The 22,011-nt window shown below is 37.2% G+C and overlaps 1 protein-coding gene across 6 annotated transcripts in view; it reads left to right on the forward strand.

Annotated features, from left to right (window-relative positions):
• ZNF217 (zinc finger protein 217) overlaps window positions 1–15,240 on the forward strand; it is a 35,308-nt gene extending 20,068 nt beyond the window's left edge. For 5 of the 6 annotated variants that reach the window (XM_067554216.1, XM_067554212.1, XM_067554213.1 and 2 more), the window contains 4 exons: window positions 3,562–3,687; window positions 4,615–6,204; window positions 11,455–11,584; window positions 13,071–15,240. In XM_067554216.1, the coding sequence (XP_067410317.1) occupies window positions 3,562–3,687; window positions 4,615–6,204; window positions 11,455–11,564 (1,826 nt within the window). In that variant the 3' untranslated portion in view covers window positions 11,565–11,584; window positions 13,071–15,240. The remainder of the gene's footprint in view (window positions 1–3,561; window positions 3,688–4,614; window positions 6,205–11,454; window positions 11,585–13,070) is intronic. The other variant, XM_067554218.1, reaches the window with a different exon arrangement.
• Window positions 15,241–22,011: the final 6,771 nt, after the last annotated feature.

The following is a 22,011-nucleotide window of genomic DNA, read 5'->3' on the forward strand; positions in this document are numbered from 1 at the left end:
TTTCATCTAGACCAATTTCCCTCATTCGTTTATGATGATGTCAGGTGGGACTGTGTCAAAAGCCGTGCTAAAATTAAGTAATCTACAAATTATAAATCTACAATTTCCCTAATCCACTTGGTCAATAATCCTGTCAAAGGAAACTAGATTGGTTTGGCATGATATGTTCTTGCCAAATCCACGTTGTCCATTTCTTATAACCGTATTATCCCTTAGGTGCTTACAAATTGATTGTTTAATAATTTGTTCCAATATCATTTCAGGTATTGAAGTTAGGCTTGACTGGTCTACCGTTCTTGGGATCTCTTTGTTACCCATTTTAAAGATAGGGTACTAAAAACTAAATTTGCCCTTCTGCAGTCCTCTGGAATGTCACCTGTCCTACATGAGTTCTGAAAGATAATTGCTAATGGTTCCAGGATTGCTTCAGGGAGTTCCTTACGTACTCTAGGGTGCATTTCATCAGGCCCTGTCAACTTCAGTGCATCTAACTTAATATTCTTTAACCTGTTTTTATCCTATTTTGGCTTGCGTTCCTTCCCCTTTTTGTTAATGTTAATTGTATTAAGTGTCTGATCACAATTTACTTTTATTGAAGACTGAAGCAAAATAGGAATACCTCAGCCATCTCAATGTTCTCCGTTATTAGCTCTCCTTCGCCACTAAGTATAGGACCTACATTTTCCTTCATCTTTCTCTTGTTCTGTGTGTGTGGGTGGGTTGTTCTTCTTGCTTGTCACATCCCTTGCTAAGTGTTAACTTAAATTGTGCCTTAACCTTTCTGATTTTGTCCCTACATGCTTGTACTATTCTTTTTTACATACCTTCGCAATTCGTCCATGTTTTCACTTTTTGTAGGATTCCTTTGTGACCCCCTCCGCCAGGTCTCTAAATAGCTCCCAATGGGGTCATATTGGCTCCTTCCTCTTTCCTCCACATGGGGATAGTTTGATTTTGTGTATCTGTCTCTTTGAGAGCTGGTGGTTTCTGCTGAACTCTTTTTCCCCTTAGATTTTCTTCCCATGGGACCTTACCTACCAGTTGTCTGGGCTTGTTAATTTTGTTTTTTAAGTCTTTATTGTGTCCTTATTTTGGTGCTCACTCCTTCCTTTCCTTGGAATCAATCATTTCATGATCTCGTCCACTCAAATTGCCGTCCACCTTCAGATTTACAGCCAATTCTTCCTTGTTAGTCAGAATTAAGTCTAAAATGCCTGTCCCCTTGGTTACTACTTCCACCTTCTGAAACCAAAAATTGTCCCCGGTATATTCCAAGAACATACAGGACATTTTTGTTTTGCCCTATTACTTTTCCAAAAGATGTCTGGGCATTTAGTCCTGCAGTACTATCAGATCTTGTATATTTTGGATATTTCTGTTTGTTCTTGAAATGCCTCCTCTACCACCTTTTCCAGATTTGGTGACCTATACTAGACTCCAATGATGAGAACTCTTCTTTTCTCCTCTTTTCCAGTCTTTCAAATGGTCTGCCTCTCCTTCTCCTTCTGGACTTTCAAACAAGTGTGTATATTTCTGATGTCTAATTCAACACCTCCTTCCTTTTTCCCCACCTGTTTTCTGAACAACCTATACCAGTCTATGCCAACATTCCAGGCCTGAAATTTGTCACCCAGTCTCAATGATGTCAATTAAGTAATAATTTAGCTTATGGACTAATACTTCCAGTTTTTCCTTTTTGTTTCCCCATACACCTTGCATAATTTGGAGAAATATTATAAAATGAAAGTTATTCTTTATTTTCTGCTATTATTGTGGAGGCAGGCAGAAAAGTCTAGTGTTTAATGTCTGCAGATATTAGAACTTTGAGAACAGAAGGATTAATTCTAAACTCTTTGGTCACTGATCTTGTATGTAGCATATTTATTTGAATGATGTGAAATTAGAAAAAATAAATGTTAAGGACCAGTAGCCTTAAATTACCAGAAAGATGACAGGTAGGCCAGTTATTGGCATGTGAATTGACCGTCTGAGAGACCTGTATGCTTAAATACACACTACTTGGAAGAAAAGTGCTAACACAATTTCCTTGGCCAGAGTAGTCAGGATCAAACTGTTGGTTACTGCTGAGATTCAGAATTAATGTATAGAACCGGAATGTATGGAACATCAATAATTTAGCAATTCCTCTAGAGTTAACACTTATTGTACTCTATAGGGGGCCAGGTTAAAAGAGAAGTAGCAAATATAGTATTTTTAACTCTAACTGGAATTTCAGACTGTGGGTCTTGCACCGTCATCTTACCTGTGACATACTTTGTGTCTGAATTTAAAAAAAGGACACTTGCATAACCTCAAGACACAATGTACAGAATGTCCTGGCACACATGGTTGCATTTTCCCGGTTTTAGAATGTACAACACTTAGTTTGGCTGCTGTTACTGATTGAATTAAGAAAAGCTGTGTATTTAATGCTAAATGTATTTGTTGTTGATCCTTCTCAGTTGCTTGCTGTCTCCCTGCATTAAAACAGTTATCATGAGATGCTGAGTCATCGTTCCAATAAATATCTATTTGTATAGGTGTGTTTAAAACTATCACAAAAGTTTCTACTAAATATAAAGAAGCTTAAAAAAAACCAAAAAAAACTACCCAGCACAATAAATTTGAGCCATTTTAAACCATTAGTATTTGACTCTCAGTAGCTGATTTAACAAAGTAAATGATGAAAGTAAATGATGAATTTACTTAAAAACAAATTTAAAAACAAAATCCTTCTAGCTCCATTTTTACATTCTAGTCCATTTTAACCTAAGTGGTGTCACTTAAGTAATCTTGCACTCCTCAATAGTACTCTTAGTGCAGCCTGCTGCTTTAAAAAAAAAAAAAAAAAAAAAAAAGTTGTTGACTTTGACTTTAGTATTGGATGCAATTTTCCCCTTATCCTTGTTAGATATTATGCTGCACTTGCTACCCTCTAGTGGTAACTATTGGTGTTTACATTTACAAAGAGAGACCAGGTTTCTCTAACTGCAAACTTGAAAATATGTTAAATTCTGTGAAACATTGGTCACTTCCCTACCCCAGCATGTCTGCCAGGTCTCAACTTGAGTATCAGTAGTTCCCATGGATGAAAAGATATTGCAGCAGTGTATCTTATCTCTTTCTAGTTTAATTCCTATCTTAAAGAAAACATTTGGTCTGTTTGTGGCCTATAGAGGATTTATAAGATATGGCAAACACAATGGAGAGAAGCTTAAGTGGTTAAAGTTAATTTAAATATATTTGTTCACTCTTAAGGACCTAGCTTTGTTTGATTCAATCCCAATGGTACTTCATCACATGCAGAAACCATAAAATTCTAGTTGACACACAACTGGAAGTCTCTTAAAACTCTCTTGCCGATCAGATAGCAGGAGTGTATAGCAATGTGGATCAGAGATTTTTTGTAGATCTATATTGAGAGTTAGCACCCCTAATTAAATTGGGGAAAGAGGTGATTTCTAGCAGACACTTGTGCTTTTTAGGGTGAAACACATGGAGCCCAAATTTGCATTTACTCCTCATAATATAGGTTTGCGTGTTTTGTTTTTTCTTATAAAGATAAAAATGAAGATGGCTTGGAAAGAGCAAAAGTTAAAAACCTTGGGGCCTCCAGAGAATGCAGCTATTGTGGAAAATATTTCCGCTCAAATTATTACCTCAATATTCATCTCAGAACTCATACAGGTAAAGGATTTTAAATTCTTCAGGAGAAGGTCTGCTTAATCCAGATCAGAGAGAACTTTAGATTCCTGTTAAGAACAATTTAAAACTACCTATAAAATTACTGAAATTAAGATCTAAAATCTCCAATGTTGTAAATCAAACATAGCCCTAAACAGCTATACCTATTTTAATTTCCTAAACTCAAACCAATTGCGAATTAGACTCACGCTAGACTCTTGTTATGTCTCTGCTACATTTTGATTTGTGACAATTGTATCCTGCCTTTCACCCTTGTTAAATCATGTCTAATTACCATACTGCTTTTTAAAATCCAGAATACAACTCCCAAGTATGATGGTGATGAGTGTATGTGCTACTGCTGTTGTGTCAGAGACTGTTGTCCCGGTTTTCAGTCATGTTTATTTTCCATACCACATACATACATGTTCCCCTCCAAAGAAATTTTCCTAGTCAATCTATTTTAATGGACTGAAATATCCTTATTTTTCTTCTCAAATGACTGTTAATTTGGCTAATATTATTCCCATTTGCTGAACAGCACATGTTGTGGTCTTTGACCATGCTAACATGTGGTTGCAATTGGTCCACAAGGGTCCCCTTAATTATGCTTATTTTCTTTTTTATCTGTGTTTAACAGATTGCAAACTGCCATCCTTACATCTTCTGAACATGTAGGAAAAACTCTCATCCTAGCCAGATGATGTCACTGTAGCTAACAAAAAAAAAAGTAGCTAGAGATTGCTCTTAGGGGACATGGATCAATTTGGGGCTTGCATAAGAGGTGTGTGTGTTTGGAGCAGAGGGAGGAGAAGAGAACACTTCTCTTCTTAGCCATGTGAATTCTAAAAATCACAGAATCATGTAATTATGTTGACTATTTGAAATCTATATGCATCAAACTTCTTCTCTGACAACACTGTGTTTCAGGTGAAAAACCATACAAATGTGAATTTTGTGAATATGCAGCAGCCCAGAAAACATCACTGAGGTATCATTTAGAGAGGCACCACAAGGAGAAGCAGGCTGATATCACAACAGACGTGAAAAGTGACAAAGTTTTGTTACAAAGTCAGGAGATGGACCTCCTGACAGCCACTGATGGTGTACAAGAAACCAAAAACTTGAAAAGGTTTATCGATGGTGCCAAAGATGTTAAGGGCTTCTTACCTGTAAAGCCACAGAAAGACATATTTTCTTCCTTTCAGAGCATAGTGGGAAGTCCAGTCCTCTTGACCATAAAAAATGATACTCAGGACTCTAAGGGTGTGGTTTGTAATAGTTCAAATCAAATGAATGAGAACTCAGCCACTCCTTACCTGGAAAACTTAAAAGCAGAGAAAGAAGCAATAGAACCGCAGGCAAATGATCCTGTTGATAAAAAAGAGAGAGAACCTTCAGTGATATTGGCAGGAGATGATATCCAGTACACCGGTGCCTTAAAGGACATAAATAATGTGGAAGAAATGAGAGAGAACACTGAAAACTGCAAACACAAACATACTGTGGTCTCTCAAGAAAAGCCTTTAAACTTATCTGTTGGGATGGCACAAGACTGTTCAGTGATCTCAACTGCTAGAGGCTTGTTAGCAACCAGCATCTGCCCATTTTGTACTTACAGAACATTTTATCCAGAAGTCCTAATGATACACCAAAGGTTGATGCATAAATACAATCCTGACACTGTTAACAAAAATGGCTACAGAAACAAGGTTTTGGCTAAAGCCAGGCGTACTGGATGCCCGCCAGCTCTCCTCGGTAAAGATGTACTTCCCTTGTCTCTTAACCCTAATAAAAGCAAGGCTTCCCTCTCTATGCAGTCAAAACAGTTGCATGCAGAGAAGACTAAACAGTGTCCCCCTCTACAGAACAAAATCCCTGTTTTTTCAATGGTAGATTCCAGCAGTTCAGCTCCAAATAACTTGAAGTCTTACAAACCACAAAGCATTGGAGCTCAGGCGAGTAGCTGTCGGCAGCCCCAGCAAGAAATGCACTCAAATCCTAGTATTTCTTCAGTAATGGATAGAGTAAAAAGAGCTGAACCTAAAGCAAAAACTCTAAATATCTCAGCTTCTCAATCTGGTGTAGTGAGTAGCAGTATCAGTAGCTCGTATGATTCTCCCCTTAATGAATCTGCCTGGTTCAGTAATCGAGGAAGAGAATATCTCTGCAATAGATCTGCGGGTCACATAAACTTAGAATTTGGTGAACCATCTTCTAAAAGAGTGAAACCTAATGTGTTAACTCTTGAACAAACTGACTCTGCAAGGGTTAATCACAGAAGATATGACATGAGCAGATCTCGTGTTGTAAACAGATATGCAAATCTGTTGCCTCAGGAATGTTCCCATGCCAGACCTGTATCCTCTGTTTTGCCAACAAAACAAGGCCTTCTGAATTCAGATGAAGTTGACTGTCCAAATGTACTGACTATTTTGAAAACCTGTGAGCCGTATCATGGACCACTTTATGGTTCTTTTGGACCTAGCAATGGCCAAGCAACCAGCTCTCCAGTAGAAGGTACTGTATTTTCTCTATGTATACTCAACTATAACTGTGCTAAAACTATAATTCTAAGCTAAATGATTCAAATCAGATATTTAAATGCACAAAACTATCAGTAGATACTAGTGATGCAAACTATGGTTTGTCAGCGTTTTATCTTATTCATGAATTTAAGGTCATGAAAGTATTCAGATTTTAAATTGAATATATGTTGTACAAACTTATTGCTGCTTCCTGTACACAATAATTAACATCTGTTGCAGGAACTAGAAGTTTGCTAAAAGGTTAATTTTTAAGTATTACTGTGACTGGTATTCTGGTTCTTTGATATCAAATATGTACTACTGTTAATACTCCCAACCTACATTGCAATGGGTCAATTAATGTTTCTAGAATATTAAAGAATGATAATACTAAATGTTAAACCATTAATATCTCTTGCAAAGAAATCTTGGACCTCATGGAATGTCAATAAAATTTCTTCAGAATAGACCTTTTAAAAAAAAAAACCAAAACACAAAAAACCCCTCCAAAATATATTTAAACCCCATAAAAGTTACTTCAGGTCTGCCTTAAACCTATATATTGTGGATTATATTGAAGTGTAATTTTAATAGAAGATGAACACTTCATTAGAAATATGTTGTCTACATTTCGTATTCAAATTGAAATGTCCCATCACATTCAATACTATTAACATTTTACTGTAGGAACTTCTTGATATGACAGACATGTTTCATGTTGTCTGCTCTGAAAAAGTATTTTGGTAACTTTATAATATATATGGTATATATCACTCTTATCCAAGATTTTCAAAACTAGGAACCTAAAACTAGGTGCATGAATCAATTTTTAAGCACCTGCCTGATTTTAAAAAATGCTGAGCATTCGAGAGCTCCCACTGATGTCAACGTGGATTTAAGAGACTAAATCTAGTTCTGAAAAATGTTGAACTTGGGATCTTTGCTATCTCCACCTATTTTTATTTGTACTCTCATACTGCTGTTTAACACACAGCCACTAAAAAGTTGAAATGCTGTTCTATGTGGAACTCAGTGACTTTCTATTTATAGTCTGACATACAATCTGAAAGATTTATTTTTGCAACTGTATATCAATTACTTTTTGCTAAAAAAAAATCTGTCTAAAAATGTTGTAGACATCTAAAGAATTTCCAAACTTTATGTCCCATAAAAGTTCCATTGAAGCATGCATGCTAAGTACTTTTCAAACTTTGTCAACAACTGTGTCCTCTGTGGAAATAAGGTAATACACTTATTTATTGTGATGGGTAACCAGTAGTGCTAGACCAGATTGGGTCATAAAGCATATGTGGATGGCAACATGTTAGATCTTGCATTTGGAAGCTGAAATGTATAGTGGATGTTGGTGATAGGTGTTTTTGTTAAACCTAATCTTCACAAGTGGGAATATGGGAGAAAGAGTGACAGCTTGATTTCTCATCTGATGGGTGAGACGTGGAATGCAGTAGCTGATGCATTTCTGAGAGTTTGAAATTGTATTTGTGGTTCCTAGTTACATGGGTAGTGTCTTTGGCCATGTGTATGTTACAGCAGCACAGTTACAGTTTTGTGTAGTGTAGAAGCATCCCACATATATTATCGATGGAAAGAGTTTTTCCATCAACATAGCTAATCCACGTTTCTGAGGAGCGGTAGGCAGATTGACAAAGGAATCTTTTCATTAAATCGACCTAACTATGATGCTCAGAGCATGAAATTTTTCATAGCCCTGAGCATCATAGCTAGGTTAATCCAATTTTTAATCATGGACCAGACCTTGCATATATTAATGTTGGCTGCAAGGGTTTGTGACTAGCTTTGGAGAGGTATGAAATGGACAGTGAGTTGAATATGGGTTTTTTCTGGGTTGGGTGGGTATATGTTTTCATTGAGATAAAATGGAGTAAAAGGGAAAAAGTTGTCTGGATGGGTTTTTTGAAAAGAAAAATATATCAAAAGTAATCTGGCTTTTAGCGGAAGTTGTTGCTAAGGTAATTTAGCTGAGTACTGAATCTTTTAATGTGGCAGCTTGATTTTAGAAAGCAATTAAGTCTTAATTTGATGTAGACGTTTTCTCCCTGTGAACACTACTTTGCTACCATTGTGTATGTTCAGTAAAACACAAGAAAGCATTGGCTGCAGTGGTAGAGCCTGTAACTTCTTTGACCAGGTCAGCTGACAGCTAGACACTGAAACAGCCATCCACTAATCAAATTTATAAATTCTGAAATGGTCTCAATCTTTTTTCATCTTTTGATTGCTCACGATTAGGAGTTGAATCACTTTGCAGTTCAGATACTCAGAAGAAACAGATGGTCTATCCTTCAATCCAAAGCAAGGCCTTCTTTGGGTCTTGAAGCTATTTATGGCTGAGCAAAGCAAGGTCCTGCACTCAGTGATCAGTTCCAAAACATACTGGATTAGACCAATGGTCCATCTAGCCCAGTATTCTGTCTTCTGACTATGGCCAGTGCCACATACATCAGAGGGAATGAATAGAACAGGTAATCATCAAGTGATCCATCCCGTGGGCCATTCCTAACTTCTGGCAAGCAGCAATCCCTGCCTATTCTGGCAAGGATTAAGTAGATCAAAATTTGTTGATAGCAGCAAGCAATTAACACCTTCTAGCGAACACCATGGCACATTCCAAATCTGCCTATCCTCTGACAACCCGAAGGATGCTTTATTTCCTGTCTGAAAGATAAATAATAACAGAGCACCTCGCATGGGGAACAAGGGTATGTCAGTAGGCATTATGGAGGGGAGAGACAAACAGCCCCGAGCATGAGGCAAAGGGGGGTTTGCAGGATGGATGGGAGGTTGGTACACAGGGTGCTTGTGAGGGTGGAGAAGAATGCAAGGAGCCCCTGTTGTATGAATGAGTTCAATTTACAGAAGCAACAAAGCATGACACCCTCTAGTAGATTCCTATGATACCTATACTGTTCACCTGGATTCTCTTCCTCCTTTTTGCTTCTTAAAAACCTCCACATACCTAGACCTCTTTGTGTGCTAGAGCTTTATAGCATCTGAAGGAAATTCTGCTTCTGTAATTTGAATTTGTGGACAACATAATACACCCATTGGAGCATGTGGCAACTTATAGAGACAAGCTTGCAGTAGGCAGTAAGTCTGTAGTATGCAGCTGAGAATTTCAACTTCATCAAATAAATGTTCTGCAGTTCCTACTACTTAGTCATCTAAGCCACCAATTTTTCCCATAAATGGTCAAAAGACCTCATTAGATACTACATTGAAGAAGGCCATAGAAGTACCTGGATAGAAACCAAAGGTAGAATTTGTAGACCAAGTGCACTTTTGAGATGACATTGAAAAATAACCTCTTGCAGACTGTCATCTCATTGACTTGTCCCATTATCCTTCAACTTTGATAATCCTCTTGATCGTGTCCCATACACGAGTAAATTCAGATAGATTTGTCTGTTTTGTGGGGATGGGGGGAAGATGGGAAGAGGAGACAGCCAAATTGTGCTTAATATTAAATGGGAATGGAGACTGAAAAGAAGTCTATTGTTCTTCTGTGGTAGAAGTTAGGGGAACTGTCTTACATAATGTGTGTACATAGTTATACCTGAAAGTTGTAACACCTAGCAATTCTTAAGGGATCTGTTTTATAAGACAGCATATGCAAATAGTTGCAGGTGTAAAGCTGCAGGTTCTGGTAGCCATATTTCTCCCTGATAATATAAAACATGATGTTAAATCTCTTTTTTTATGGCCTTTGTTGCCTTGTAGAACATTATTTAGGTCCTATGAACATGTTATGTATCACATGTTAAATGCTGGGTCAAATTGTCATGAGAATATGTTCCACTTGGCAAACTTGATTAAACCATGAGGTCTTCCATTATTGCTCATAAGCTGTGCCAGTTTGCATTGCCCTGAAGAGACAGAAACATTCTGAAACCACTCAGTTTGTGTTACTCTCAAATTAGTCAACCTTTGCAGTGGCAACACTCTATCAAGTGTAACCTATTGGCTGATTGATCTGGCAGAGACGGCAAATTAAAGACAATTGCTCAGGCACACTCCAGCAATTTTGTAGATTATGTTGAAATATTAATTTAGCTTTGCCATTTTAATTTAATTAAAGCTGTACTGTTTTTTCACAGTGCATTTAAGGCTTTCATGGAATGTAGACAGGAGTTTGGCTTTTGTATTCTGATGGAGTAATGGTTCTTGAAAGACATGACCTTTTTCCAAGTTTTATGCAATGTTTATAATATAAGCTAATAAGATTTAATATGGATCAAACATTGATTTAAACATGTATTTAGAAATCTTAAGTGATCCCTTTTAGTAATTAAATAAGCACAATATTGCCCTGGTAACTGCCTAACAAAGTCTGTCCACAAAATACATATGAAGATTTTTTTTTTTTTTTCAAAATACCATAAACTTTCTGTACTCTTATTATCATGTTGAAAAGAAATGTAAGGTTGAAATGCAGCCTCTTACCATGGCATATTAAATTATCAAGAACTTCTGTTTGAAAGTGATTCATATTGAGCATATAGAAGAGGTAAAAATCCTGAGCAGCTTGTTGTACTTAGCATCGCAGCATTTAGACAGATGACTTGTTCAGTTTTAAACTAAATATTAAATTTAATATGTCTGTAAAATATTTGCTTACAATGCAAGCCCAGTAAAAGTTGTGATGGATGTAAGGCAATGTGGATTCTAGTTTGGTGGATGTAATCATTCTTAGCACACTTGGTCATTTTAGTAAGTAATAAAACTGTTGTGAAAAAACTTATACACACTGCATCACATTGTGTTTACATGTTGCTGATCTGTAGAAGAGGAAAGCTTAAGTAGAATCAAAGATCAATGGAACTTTTATCTGTATGTGGGAGTGATCTTTCATATAAGACCGTAATATTTGAAGTTCTTGTTTTTTTTCTTTTCCTGGACACCTAAAATTGCTTACAACGTTTTATAAAACTAGCATTGTTGTTCTGCCATGTGTCTTTATTGCACCTCTAAAACTATTGTCCTGTGCATTGGTTTAATTGTGGTCTTCCACTCCAAAGCTGTCTTCACTTCAGTGGCAAAGTGTATGTACATAAGTAGTTTGTGTGAAGCACTTTTGAATCCTTGGGAGAGAGGCACTGTAAAATCACTTCACTCACAAATTAAAAGGGCATTGAGTAAATTGTACAATGAGCCTTGTTTTCCAGCTAATCTTGTTAATGACTCTTAAAATTTGCTTTATCAGGAAAAAGGTCGGTGTCGTACCAACACTTACCTAACAGCATGCTACAAAAACGAAGTTATGAGAGTCTTATTGGCAATGCACGTTTTCGACCAAATGACAAGAAAACTTGATTTATTTACTTCGAGAAATGGTAAACAATCCTGTTTAATTAAATTATTTTGACTTTTGATACTTGTTAAATCTGGCATCAAATATATTGCTACAGGGAATGATTAGAAAAGTCATGAAAAAATGTTTGAATTGGGTCAGTGAGAAGAATACAAAAGACTTTTACTACAAAAAATGAACCGTCAGCATTTAGAATTGTATTTTGAAAAGTCCCAAATGACTTGGTTTAGATCCTTCACCTTTGATAGTAAATGTTGGAGGAGCTTGTTTTCCAAAATAATTAGGAGCACTAACAATATATAAATTAAATCTATTTAACTAGGTTAAAGGGTTACAATGTCAACCTCTTTTTAAGTGTTCAAAGGCTGGATCTACTCAAAGTTAAAATGTGAGTTTAAAAAAAAAAAAACTACAAGGAGAATTGAGTGTTACAAATGAGGGGGCAGCGGGCATCTGCTAGGACTCATGCACTTATGAAAACTGGATCTCTTAGCTATCATGTCAGACAAACTTCCCTGCCTTTATGGGAGTGTTCATTGCACTGCATTTTTGAATATTCACAAGATGGTGTGAAATAACATTCCTTGAGTCAAACTTTAACTGTTTTTCTGGTTAGAGATTGCATGGCACCTTGTGTATCATTCTTCAGGAAACATTTCCTAATGTTCAATTCCAGAACACTGACACTTCATTTGCATGGTTGTTGTATAACACTATTAGTCATTTGTTTTCTTCAAGAGAGGCAGGGGAAGTCTTCTAGTAATTGTGAGCTGTAACTTTGGAGTTCAGACTTCCATGTAACCTTGGTCAAATCACTATAATCCAGGGTAGTTCTTCCCTCTCACACGGGTCTGTGAAGATAAGGTCATTGTTTTTGACGTGTTCTGATGCTGAGCTGATGAACACTTTAGAAAAGACTAAATCAGATGGTTCTGTATTCCAGTTTTTATTCCTGCTTTATATACTACTTCTCTCTAATCACGTTTGTTCTTCTTTCTGGGATTCCTTTCCGTTCAAGCAGACACTGCTTGCAGACACTGAATTCTGCTGTGTCCAGACCTATCCAATGTTTTACATATAGTTTTTACATGCTCTAGAGAGCTGAATTATCACCTCTCTAGTCCATAAAGCAAAGCTTTTATATCTGCGGCACATTGGATTGTTTTGCTACAGCACTGTTTCTTGGGTTTGTTCTGACCTTTTTGCTACATGTCTCCCACTCAGTTTTTTTCCCCCTAGCTTGGTTATTTCTGTCTGTGTCTAACTCTGTTTCCTGCTTATATTTCTATTCATGCTTTGAATATCTTCAAAAGCTGATTTAATTGCCAATTTTTAATCTACTAAATAGATGCCGCACTTTATGTGAAAACATGAATGTGTATTAATATGCCTCTTAATGCATGTGCTTAGATAATAGTTTCAGTTTTAATTTTTAAAGATCTTTTGTAGCTGCGTTATTCGAATTTTATTAGAGCTTATAGCACAAAACTGTTTTTGGTTTGTTCTAGGTCTGAGGACGCAAATGCTTATTTTTGGAGTTATACTTGCAGTTCATCCCTTGAGAGAAATGAATGGTGAAAGCTACTGAACTAAGCTGTGATTGTACTGTATATAAAAACACTACAGTTTTATAATATTGGTTCTGTTAACATTTGTACCAAATAGCCATAAAAAACTGTAGTCTGATCAGTTGGGTTATAAAGATGGGGAGAATGTATATCTCAATGTTGATCTTGAATAATAATTTTCTTTAGAATTAATTGACCAAATAGTAGGTGGGAATTATATTTTTACATACTTGAGCGCTGCTGAAAAGAGATCCTGTTTGAAATAGTATATAATCATTGCACCTCAGGTAAACTCTGTAAATAGCTAAGTGTGTTGGTTTAAATACTGTTCCTTTTTCATAGAGGTGGCAGTTTCTCATGCTGTGTTTTTCTGCTATAACTAATAGTTTTTAAACAACTTTCAAATTGTTCAGTTTATAAGTATTGTGATCATCCTAGCTAAGGTGCTAACTTTTTTGCTGTTCAATCTTGCATATGCCAGGACCATAATTTGTTAGAAGAAGCAAACTTTGCTTCTCTTGAATTGAGGTTTCCAGCATGTTATCTTAAAACAAGAGAGAGATGCAGTACTTGTCACTTCTTGTGCAGGATCTTTGACACTGTTCCTAGAACAGTGAGAATTCTCTCCTTATGTTAAATTCACTGTTATAGTAGTCTCTTAGATGAACATCTCCACCAACAGTTAAGCTGTAATAGCATAATGTACATAGGACTTACAGGACAAACAGGAAATAATATTTGAATATTTCAAATGTTTAGTTTTTTATCAAACGTAACACACTCATTTAGGGGAAAAATAGTATCTTTATTTTTGCATCATTTTGTCCAAACTGAAAAACAACATAACTATATAACAGGCTTGCAATATAAACATAGGGAACAACAAAGTTTTCTTAAAGGGATATGGCTTAACATGGATTAGCCTGCTAGACTGTGCTTGGAAGCTTCTTGATGTCTTTTTAGCATCTTAATTGCTAACTGGAGTGTTGGAAATATACTAAAGAACGGTCAGCTGATGGGAGAATTTTGTTCCTTATATTTTTATGAAGACAGCAAGAATTTTTTTAATGCACGTGCAATTAGTTTTGTAAAGGGAGGATGGCCAGTTACCAGCCAGTAGAGCTGTTGCATATTTTGACTTTTTTTTTTTTTTGTTGTTTCTACATGAAGCCTATAGTTGAGACTTAATTCTTCTGTACCTGGTTTTGACTTCCATATATTTTAGTAAAAAGAAAAAAGTTTTGCACTGTTCATTTTGTTCTTTGTCCTTCATATAGCAAAGCATAGACATTCTTGTTTTCATTATGCAACTTGAGACATTCTAGTTGTATGGCTTAGTTCCTGTAATTTAAATGGAACCTAATTTTAATGTCTCTGTAAACTGGCAATGTAATGAAGTGCTGTGTATCAGGAAATTGTACACTATTTACATTTTTCCTGTTCAAGCTGAGCCATATGTACATAATCTAGATTGTTTTCCTAGTTTTGCACTTTTATAGCTTTATTTTTTTGAAGATTAATTCACTTGGAAGATGGTTAATCTATTTTTTGTCTGATCTTTCAATGAGTCTTATAGAATGCATTTGATAACTGCCTTTATACATCTTTAAGGGATAGATATGTGATTAAAAATTCCACAGGGCAGCATTAAGGGGGAGGGGGTGGAAATCTGAATTACCAAATCCTGTTTTTAAAAGAATCTCCTTTCATGCTGGTACACTTTTTCAAGTTTTTTTTTTTTTTTTTTTGGGCCTCTTCTCAAATCTCTTGGGAACGGACTAGAGAACAATGTACACAAAGCTTTACCCATTTCATGGAGTTACAGCCCTGTACTTCAAAGTACACTTTAGCCCATCAGTATTAACTATTGGGAATACTACTGGTTTTTGTATGTTTCTTTGGAGAGAACAGTGCATGTATAAAGGTACAAGTTGTTGATTTTGTTTTGTTATATTTATTTCATTCCATTTTTGTCTGATTTTTTTTAATTGTTGAAACCTTAAGTTGTCAAGCAGTAGACACACATTATTCATTTAATTTATAATGTATTTCACTTTAGTTGAGTATGTTATTACATGTGGATGTAAATATACATTTGGTGTTTTGCAAATCTGGTTTTCTGTCTTTTTTTTTAAACTTCAAAATATTTTAAAATGTTCACTTGAGTGACACTGGAGAGCAAGTATGATATTTGATCTTTTTTTAAGATCAAAGGTAAGTTACATACAAGATTCCAGATAACTAATTTGAAGAAGGTCTGTTTAGATGTCTTTTCTAGAGAGATGGTAAAAGAAGCCCCTGCTTCCCCTTCAGTCACCTCCACTTGATTACCCTCTATGCAGTGCATTCTTAACAGTGGATGGAAGAGATCAGGAACTTTTCATACACAGTTCAGATAACAAGGGTGAGCTTTTAAGGAGACTTGCCGTGGAGTTACTCTTCACTGAGGACAAATGCCTTCTGAAGCAACTTTGGACTTGTGTGCTGTGTGTGGGTGTTTTTTGTGTTTTGTTTTGAAGTGCTGAGCTCTCAACTCCAATTGAAGTAAAGGGGGTGTGCTGCTTGTGCTTGTCACCTCTGAAAACCAGGTTTGGGTCTATTGGTGGGCTGGAAATCGTATTTGATATGAAGGTATTTAAGCGCCTAACTCCCATTTGAAATCAATGGGACTTAGATCCCTAAATACCTTTGAGGATCTTGAATTTAATCCTCTATAAAGGGAAGTCTCTGGAAAGCCTGGAGCTTAGAAATAAATATTTGAATCAGAGCAAAAATACACTGCTTTAAGGAAAGTCATGTGGGAGCCAGGAGGGTTTCTCACTCATAATTAAAATCAATTGTTTGAAGATGAGGACCTCAGTTGTGAGCTTAAGGCTTGTCTACATTGGTGAGACTTACGTTTTTAACGTGGCTGTGATGTCATTCACTCTGGCAAAGGAGGTCTGCAGTATATCCTGTAGCCTTTAATGAAGCACAAAAGGATCAGTTTTAATAAGCCCTGCTGTACAGTCATTTAGACTCTGATATCAACAGCAAAATAACTTTCTGGGGTATGGAGGGTGGATAATATGTATGAAATGACTAAAATGCTTAATAATTTAGGGCCTCTTTCTGTTTCTAACGTCCAATGAGACTTTTGCAAGTTTGTTACTGATGGTGTCACTTATTCTTCCATCTCTTTCCCCCGCCCCTCTCTCCAGTTGCTAACTGGCATGAGAGACCCTCTCCAGGTTTTGGTTCCACATAGGATACAATAACTTTCTGTGAAATAGTATGTATGAGCTAAGGCCCCAGTTCAGGTCAGGTGTAATTCCAGCACCCAGGCACAAAGTGCCTAAAGTATCTCTAAGATGTTCTCCATTTTAACCAATACTGAGCTGGGCCTTGTCAAATGCAGCAGCAGATTTAAATTGACCAGGAAGGGAAGCAAATAAGGAAATCCTATAATCCAGTGGTGTGCAACCTGTGGTCCAGGAGTCACTTGTTCCTCCTTTAGGGTTCTAAATTGTGGCCCTCAATGGCATTTGATTTTTAGGAAGAATGTGAATTTAATTATGACCTTGAGGGACCAGACACCGGCTATGGATGGTGTGAATGAAGTGTGCACCGACCATTCCTCCTTCCTGCCCTCAGCTGGTCTCTGTGCTGGGGACTGAGAGGAAAGAGGTACAGGAGATAGTCCCATGCTTTGTTTCCCAGCAAGCATAGCTTTCTGTGTGTGATTTGTTCCCTTTTACCACCTGATTGGAACAAATGCAGTGGACCAAGACTGAGAATCTGCCCCTAAATATTACTTGTGTATTCATCCCTAAAGTTGAAATGAGTGGACTGCTATGGTCCCATTCAGTGTTTCGTGCTTGTGGGTGGCAGCTGTATGAGATGATATCTCTTGCTTTAGATCTTCATAAAATCGTTACAAGACAGACCAGAAAAGTATAATAGCTTTAAACTGGTCAAATGCAGGTGACTCATTCCCAGTGAAGGGGGGGGGGCCCTTTGTTCACATACAGGTGCTGGTGAGGAGGGACGCTGATGCACTCATCTGGACCTGGTTGGATAAATCAGACATTTGCTCTTTAAAGCAGTTAACATGCATATAATAATTTGTTTGCTTTCTGTACTGAGAACCTGGTGTCATCAAGATTAGTATCCGAGCCTTATTAATAAGATTGGCCAGACAAGAATTTCCTTTTGTGAAAAATGTAAATGGCAAAACAGTTTAAAAAAAAAAAAAAAAAAAATTTTCAAATTTTTCTTCAAAAAACACCAGACACCAATCAATCACTCTCTCCTCTTCTTTCCTGTTGGAGCTGCTTTATGGGACCAGAAAGAAGATTGACTTGGTCGACTGGTGATTAGGGTACTTGCCTGGGTCCGTCCGTCCCCCGCCCCCAAGACCTTTTAGACACTCTTTTTGTCAAACTTACATTTCCACAAAACATTTGAAAGGAAAAAGGTTTCATCACAATTTTTGGACCAGTTCTAATAATTTTGTGTATATGCACCACTGCTTGCTTATGTATTTGTTTGGAGCACGTAGAGGTCTTGGCAGAGATCAGGAGGTCCTTTAGCTAGGCACTGTAGAAATACATAATAGGCAGTTCTTATCCTAAAGATTTGTCTAAACAGGGAAAAAATTGAAGTATTAACCCCATTTTTTTTAGATAGAACTGAGGTAAAGAGGTTAAATGATTTACCCTTTGTCATACACGAACATAGCTGTGGCATACCTGGGATTAGAACTCTGCATCTCATTTCAGTGTGTTAACCACAAGAACACTTTTCTCTCCAGGTAAAATCTCTTCAGTTGAGTCATTTTCAGCCTTTAACTATCATTTCCAACATCATTGAAAACTAATGTGACACTGAGATTAATATAATTGTGCTGATAATGGGGGTAGGAAGTGTGTGGGATCATGCCAGCTGATATAAAAGGTATACTAGATAAAATATTGGTTAGAAAATACCACATGCAAGAGGATAAAATTGGCAATGCAGTTTTCAAGTCTATTATAAACAGGCCTTTAAAAATAGCCTTGTTATTGTCAGATTTTGTTATATATCAGTGATAAAGGAAAGAACAAAATGGGTTGAATCAGAAAATTAAAGATTTCAAACTATTTTTCTAAATCATTACATCAGACAGTAGGCAACCAAATTAGCACCTAGATACTGCATCTGCTGCTGTTTTAGTCCCTAGGACATTTATTGTTGTATCCATGAAAGGTACTGACATACAGATAGAAAAGTCCAAGCCAGCTGTGACAATAACTGAAACTTGTGGGGGAGGGGACAGTTTGTTTTGACATTTCTTATTTTGATTTTTTTTTTAATTTTCAATGTCCCACTTCGACATCTTTGAAATGAAATTCCACTTTGTCATTTGACACAACTTTAGAAATTTAACTTAAACTTGAATAAAAGTTGCATTGAGTTGAAACATTTTAACCAACTTACTCTGAAATATTTTGGTATTTAGTTCATGAAAACGTTTGAGATTTTTGTCTCAGTTCAGCCCAGGAGAAGTCTTCTTTGAAATATTGGTCTCATGGTACAGGAAAACAGTTTCTTATCCGGCTCTACATGCAGACACTGAATTAGGCCACATCGGTGTGTGCGGCCTGTAGTTCCAAATCACTGATACATTCCAAAGTCAACTCATTTAGCAAATTTATTTCTGAAATATGGAACTTTTGAACGGGATTATATTAAAGGGCTGCTGTAGAACACAGTTAATCAGAGAATGTGGGGGTGTTGATATAATTACAGTAACTCAAAGCCAGGTGTTATAGAATTAATATTTCAGTGTAGCCCTTCAGTTTTAACTGGGGTGAGTTAATATATTACTTTACACTGTTACTTGATGACTTCCAAGATCTCTTATCAATATTTAAGCCTTTCCACTCTCCTGTGAGAAGTGAGTATTATGCCCAGGTAAGAGATGGGGAAACAAAGGAGTGTAGCAGTTAGTCACAGACTTAGTCAGGGTCAGAAGTAGAAATGGAACACAGTAAATAAATCTTTTGTTACACCAGAATAAATCTGGAGTGGCTTTCTTGCCTGCTATGAAGTTATTCTGGATCTAGGCGAATGGGAGTTTAGCCACTAAACTAGCCACAGTGCAAACTAGGAATTTATATGTAAACAAAATTAAGCCTTCAGATTTCTCAGTAACTGTTTTTCATTTTATGCAAAGCACTGTGTTGTGTTCCACCTTCAAGCAGCGTATCATTAGAGGGCTTTGAGTAATTTCTAAAAGGCTGGAATATATAACTAAAATATATTATTTCTCTACTGTAATTATAACTGTCAGATCATTTGGGTGGTAGCATTAATTATAAAATATTTGTTTGGAGAAATTCACCCCTGTGCTTTGATTGTGTAGCTGACTACCCGTTTATTAAAGAAAATGGTCTGTTCTTTGCTTTAAAATTATAAGGGAGCAATATTCATTTTTTGTCTTACTAGGAGGATTTAATACTGGATTACAAAATTTAACACCCCTACCCCCTCCCCCCCCCGTGTTTTTAAAAGTAAAAGAAAACATGGGAAAAATTGGCAGTATAGTACACTACAGCTCAGTCTTTCCAAGGTATAAAGCAGGGGTTCTCAAACTTTTTGCTGGGACACCCCTTTGAAAATATTTCAGGCTCCAACAACCCCCACATGCCATGCCACCACTACTTCTGAGCTGCTGCCTTCAGAAGCGGACACCCATCCAGCAGCTGCTGTTCTCCAGCCACCCAGCTCTGAAGGGCTCTGACTGTCAGCCCTGTGCATGGCCAACAGCTCACGACCCCCCCTCCTCCCATGATAACCCCATGACCCCTTGAGGGGTCCCGACCCCAAGTTTGAGAACCCCTGGTATGAAGTATTTCTTCACTAGTTTCTGCACATTTAAACATAACATAGTACATTTAAATTAGGATTAGCAATCTTCTAAATTGCAGGTGATTCCTGGGGAAAAAAATCACGTAGTTCTGAATGCATTCGTAAGTAATGACATTAAAATATTAAACTAAAATAAGTTTAAAAACTAGTAAGGATCATTCATACTTCATTGCACCTAAACTAATTTAGGAAGTGGGTCATATATAGTAACATCATTCTATTAGGGAAAATATAGTTCACATTTTCAAACAGGCATGCCACTTCGCATCCATAACTTGTATACGTGCATGTGATTTAAATGTGAAATTGTTTACACATTTTTGCACGCATGCGATTCCCTCTTTATCACTGGCAAATTTAGTGTGAGATTTAATCTCTGAGAATTCCTGGTGTAGAGGAACATTTAGGCCTGGCCCATAAAAACTTTTTATTTAAAAAAAAAAAAAAAAAAAAAAAAAAAAAAAGTTCAAAAAAGGCCAGGCAATGCAAAAGTTAGAACTGGGGAATATTCTTTTTGATCATGAGTTGTATACCCCTCAAGTCTTGTCATGTCCATTCCTCCTAGAGGCAGCAGAGTCTACTGAATTGAGCACAAAACTGGGAATTAGCCCCTGGTAGACTGTCACCTTGGTCTCTATTTCTGTCCCCAAATTATAATACATTAAAAGGAGTTTAAAGGTAGATAACAATAATGGCCTAGCTCATGTTTACGAATGAACCAGTCTCCTTCCATATCACCATCCATTTATGTCCTCCTTATCATGCTTTGCTGGTGTGAGTCTTAATTTAGAGTGAGTTCCAAAGTCTTCCACTGGTGCTTTTCTCCCCCCTCATCCCTTTCATGTATGAGGCAGGGCAATCCAACAGATCACTCACAATCCCCAAAGGCCAAGCCATCAGCTCATGGGACTTGGGCCTCATGAACCCATCTCGATCTGTTCTTGGCTGTGGCTTCAATGGAACCAAACTGACAGACCTTCCTCCGCACGGAACAACCCATGGGACTCCTAAAGGGCGGGAGTGGTTCTAGTGAATGAACTGGGTCCTGGTTAAGAGTTAATGCAGCCTGAGGATTCTCTGTATAGTTGAGGGGAACGGTACATAGTTCAGCTCCCCTCAGTCTGCCAAATTGCTGGCCACCCAGGCAGAGATGGAATGGCAATAGATGTTCAGCCCAGCTGTAAATGGGCTTCCACTTTTCTGAGCAGAAATAATTGTAGATGTAATTGTGCTGTGGCGATTATTTGTTCCTGTACTTTAGGGTCCTTGGATTTCTAAATACCTTATTTGTAGGCGGTGCTCCATAGTATTTATGGGTGTGATTTTTCAAAAGTGCTCAGCGTCAGTCTAACTGCTACAAAAGAAGTTAATGGCAAAACTCTTCTTAATTTCAATGGGATCCGTGAGATGAAAACATAGCACATTTGCAAACCCCATCCTAGATGCCCAAGTGCCTTAAATTGTGTGTACAAATACATAGGGCAGCAAAATTGGAGGCCTGCTCCTGATAATCCAGTCTGAAGTGAGTTGGCTGACTGCCAAAGGAAGTCTGTGTCAAAACCCATGTTAGTACCCAGGGTTCTCACTCATGCCCAGACCATTAGATTAAATGCCAAGCATAATAGGCTGCTACCTTGTGCCACTACCACCTGTTTGTTGATCCACTTTAAATGATACACTCTTTGGGACAGGGACCATCTTTTCATTCTATAGGTGCATACCACCTAACACAAGGGGGCCCTAATCTGACTGGGGCCTCTAGGTCCTACTATAATAGAAATATAATACACAATATAATAAATAAAATAATAAAAATCAGATCAGAATGGGTGTCTTGGGGCTTTGTCTACAGTGGGAAATGTCCTAAAACTTATCCACCATCAGTTCAGCAGTTCACCAGTTTTAGCAATGGTGGAAGCACAAGAGGAGACAAACTGATGGTTGCCAACATCGTTTCAATCACTGTGTCAAGTAGATAGGGCCTAACAGG

This window comes from Emydura macquarii, unplaced genomic scaffold (assembly GCF_026122565.2).
Source record: "Emydura macquarii macquarii isolate MOO-44397 ecotype Brisbane River unplaced genomic scaffold, CSIRO-AGI_Emac_v2 contig_1483, whole genome shotgun sequence".
Classification (NCBI taxonomy): Eukaryota; Metazoa; Chordata; order Testudines; family Chelidae; genus Emydura; species Emydura macquarii.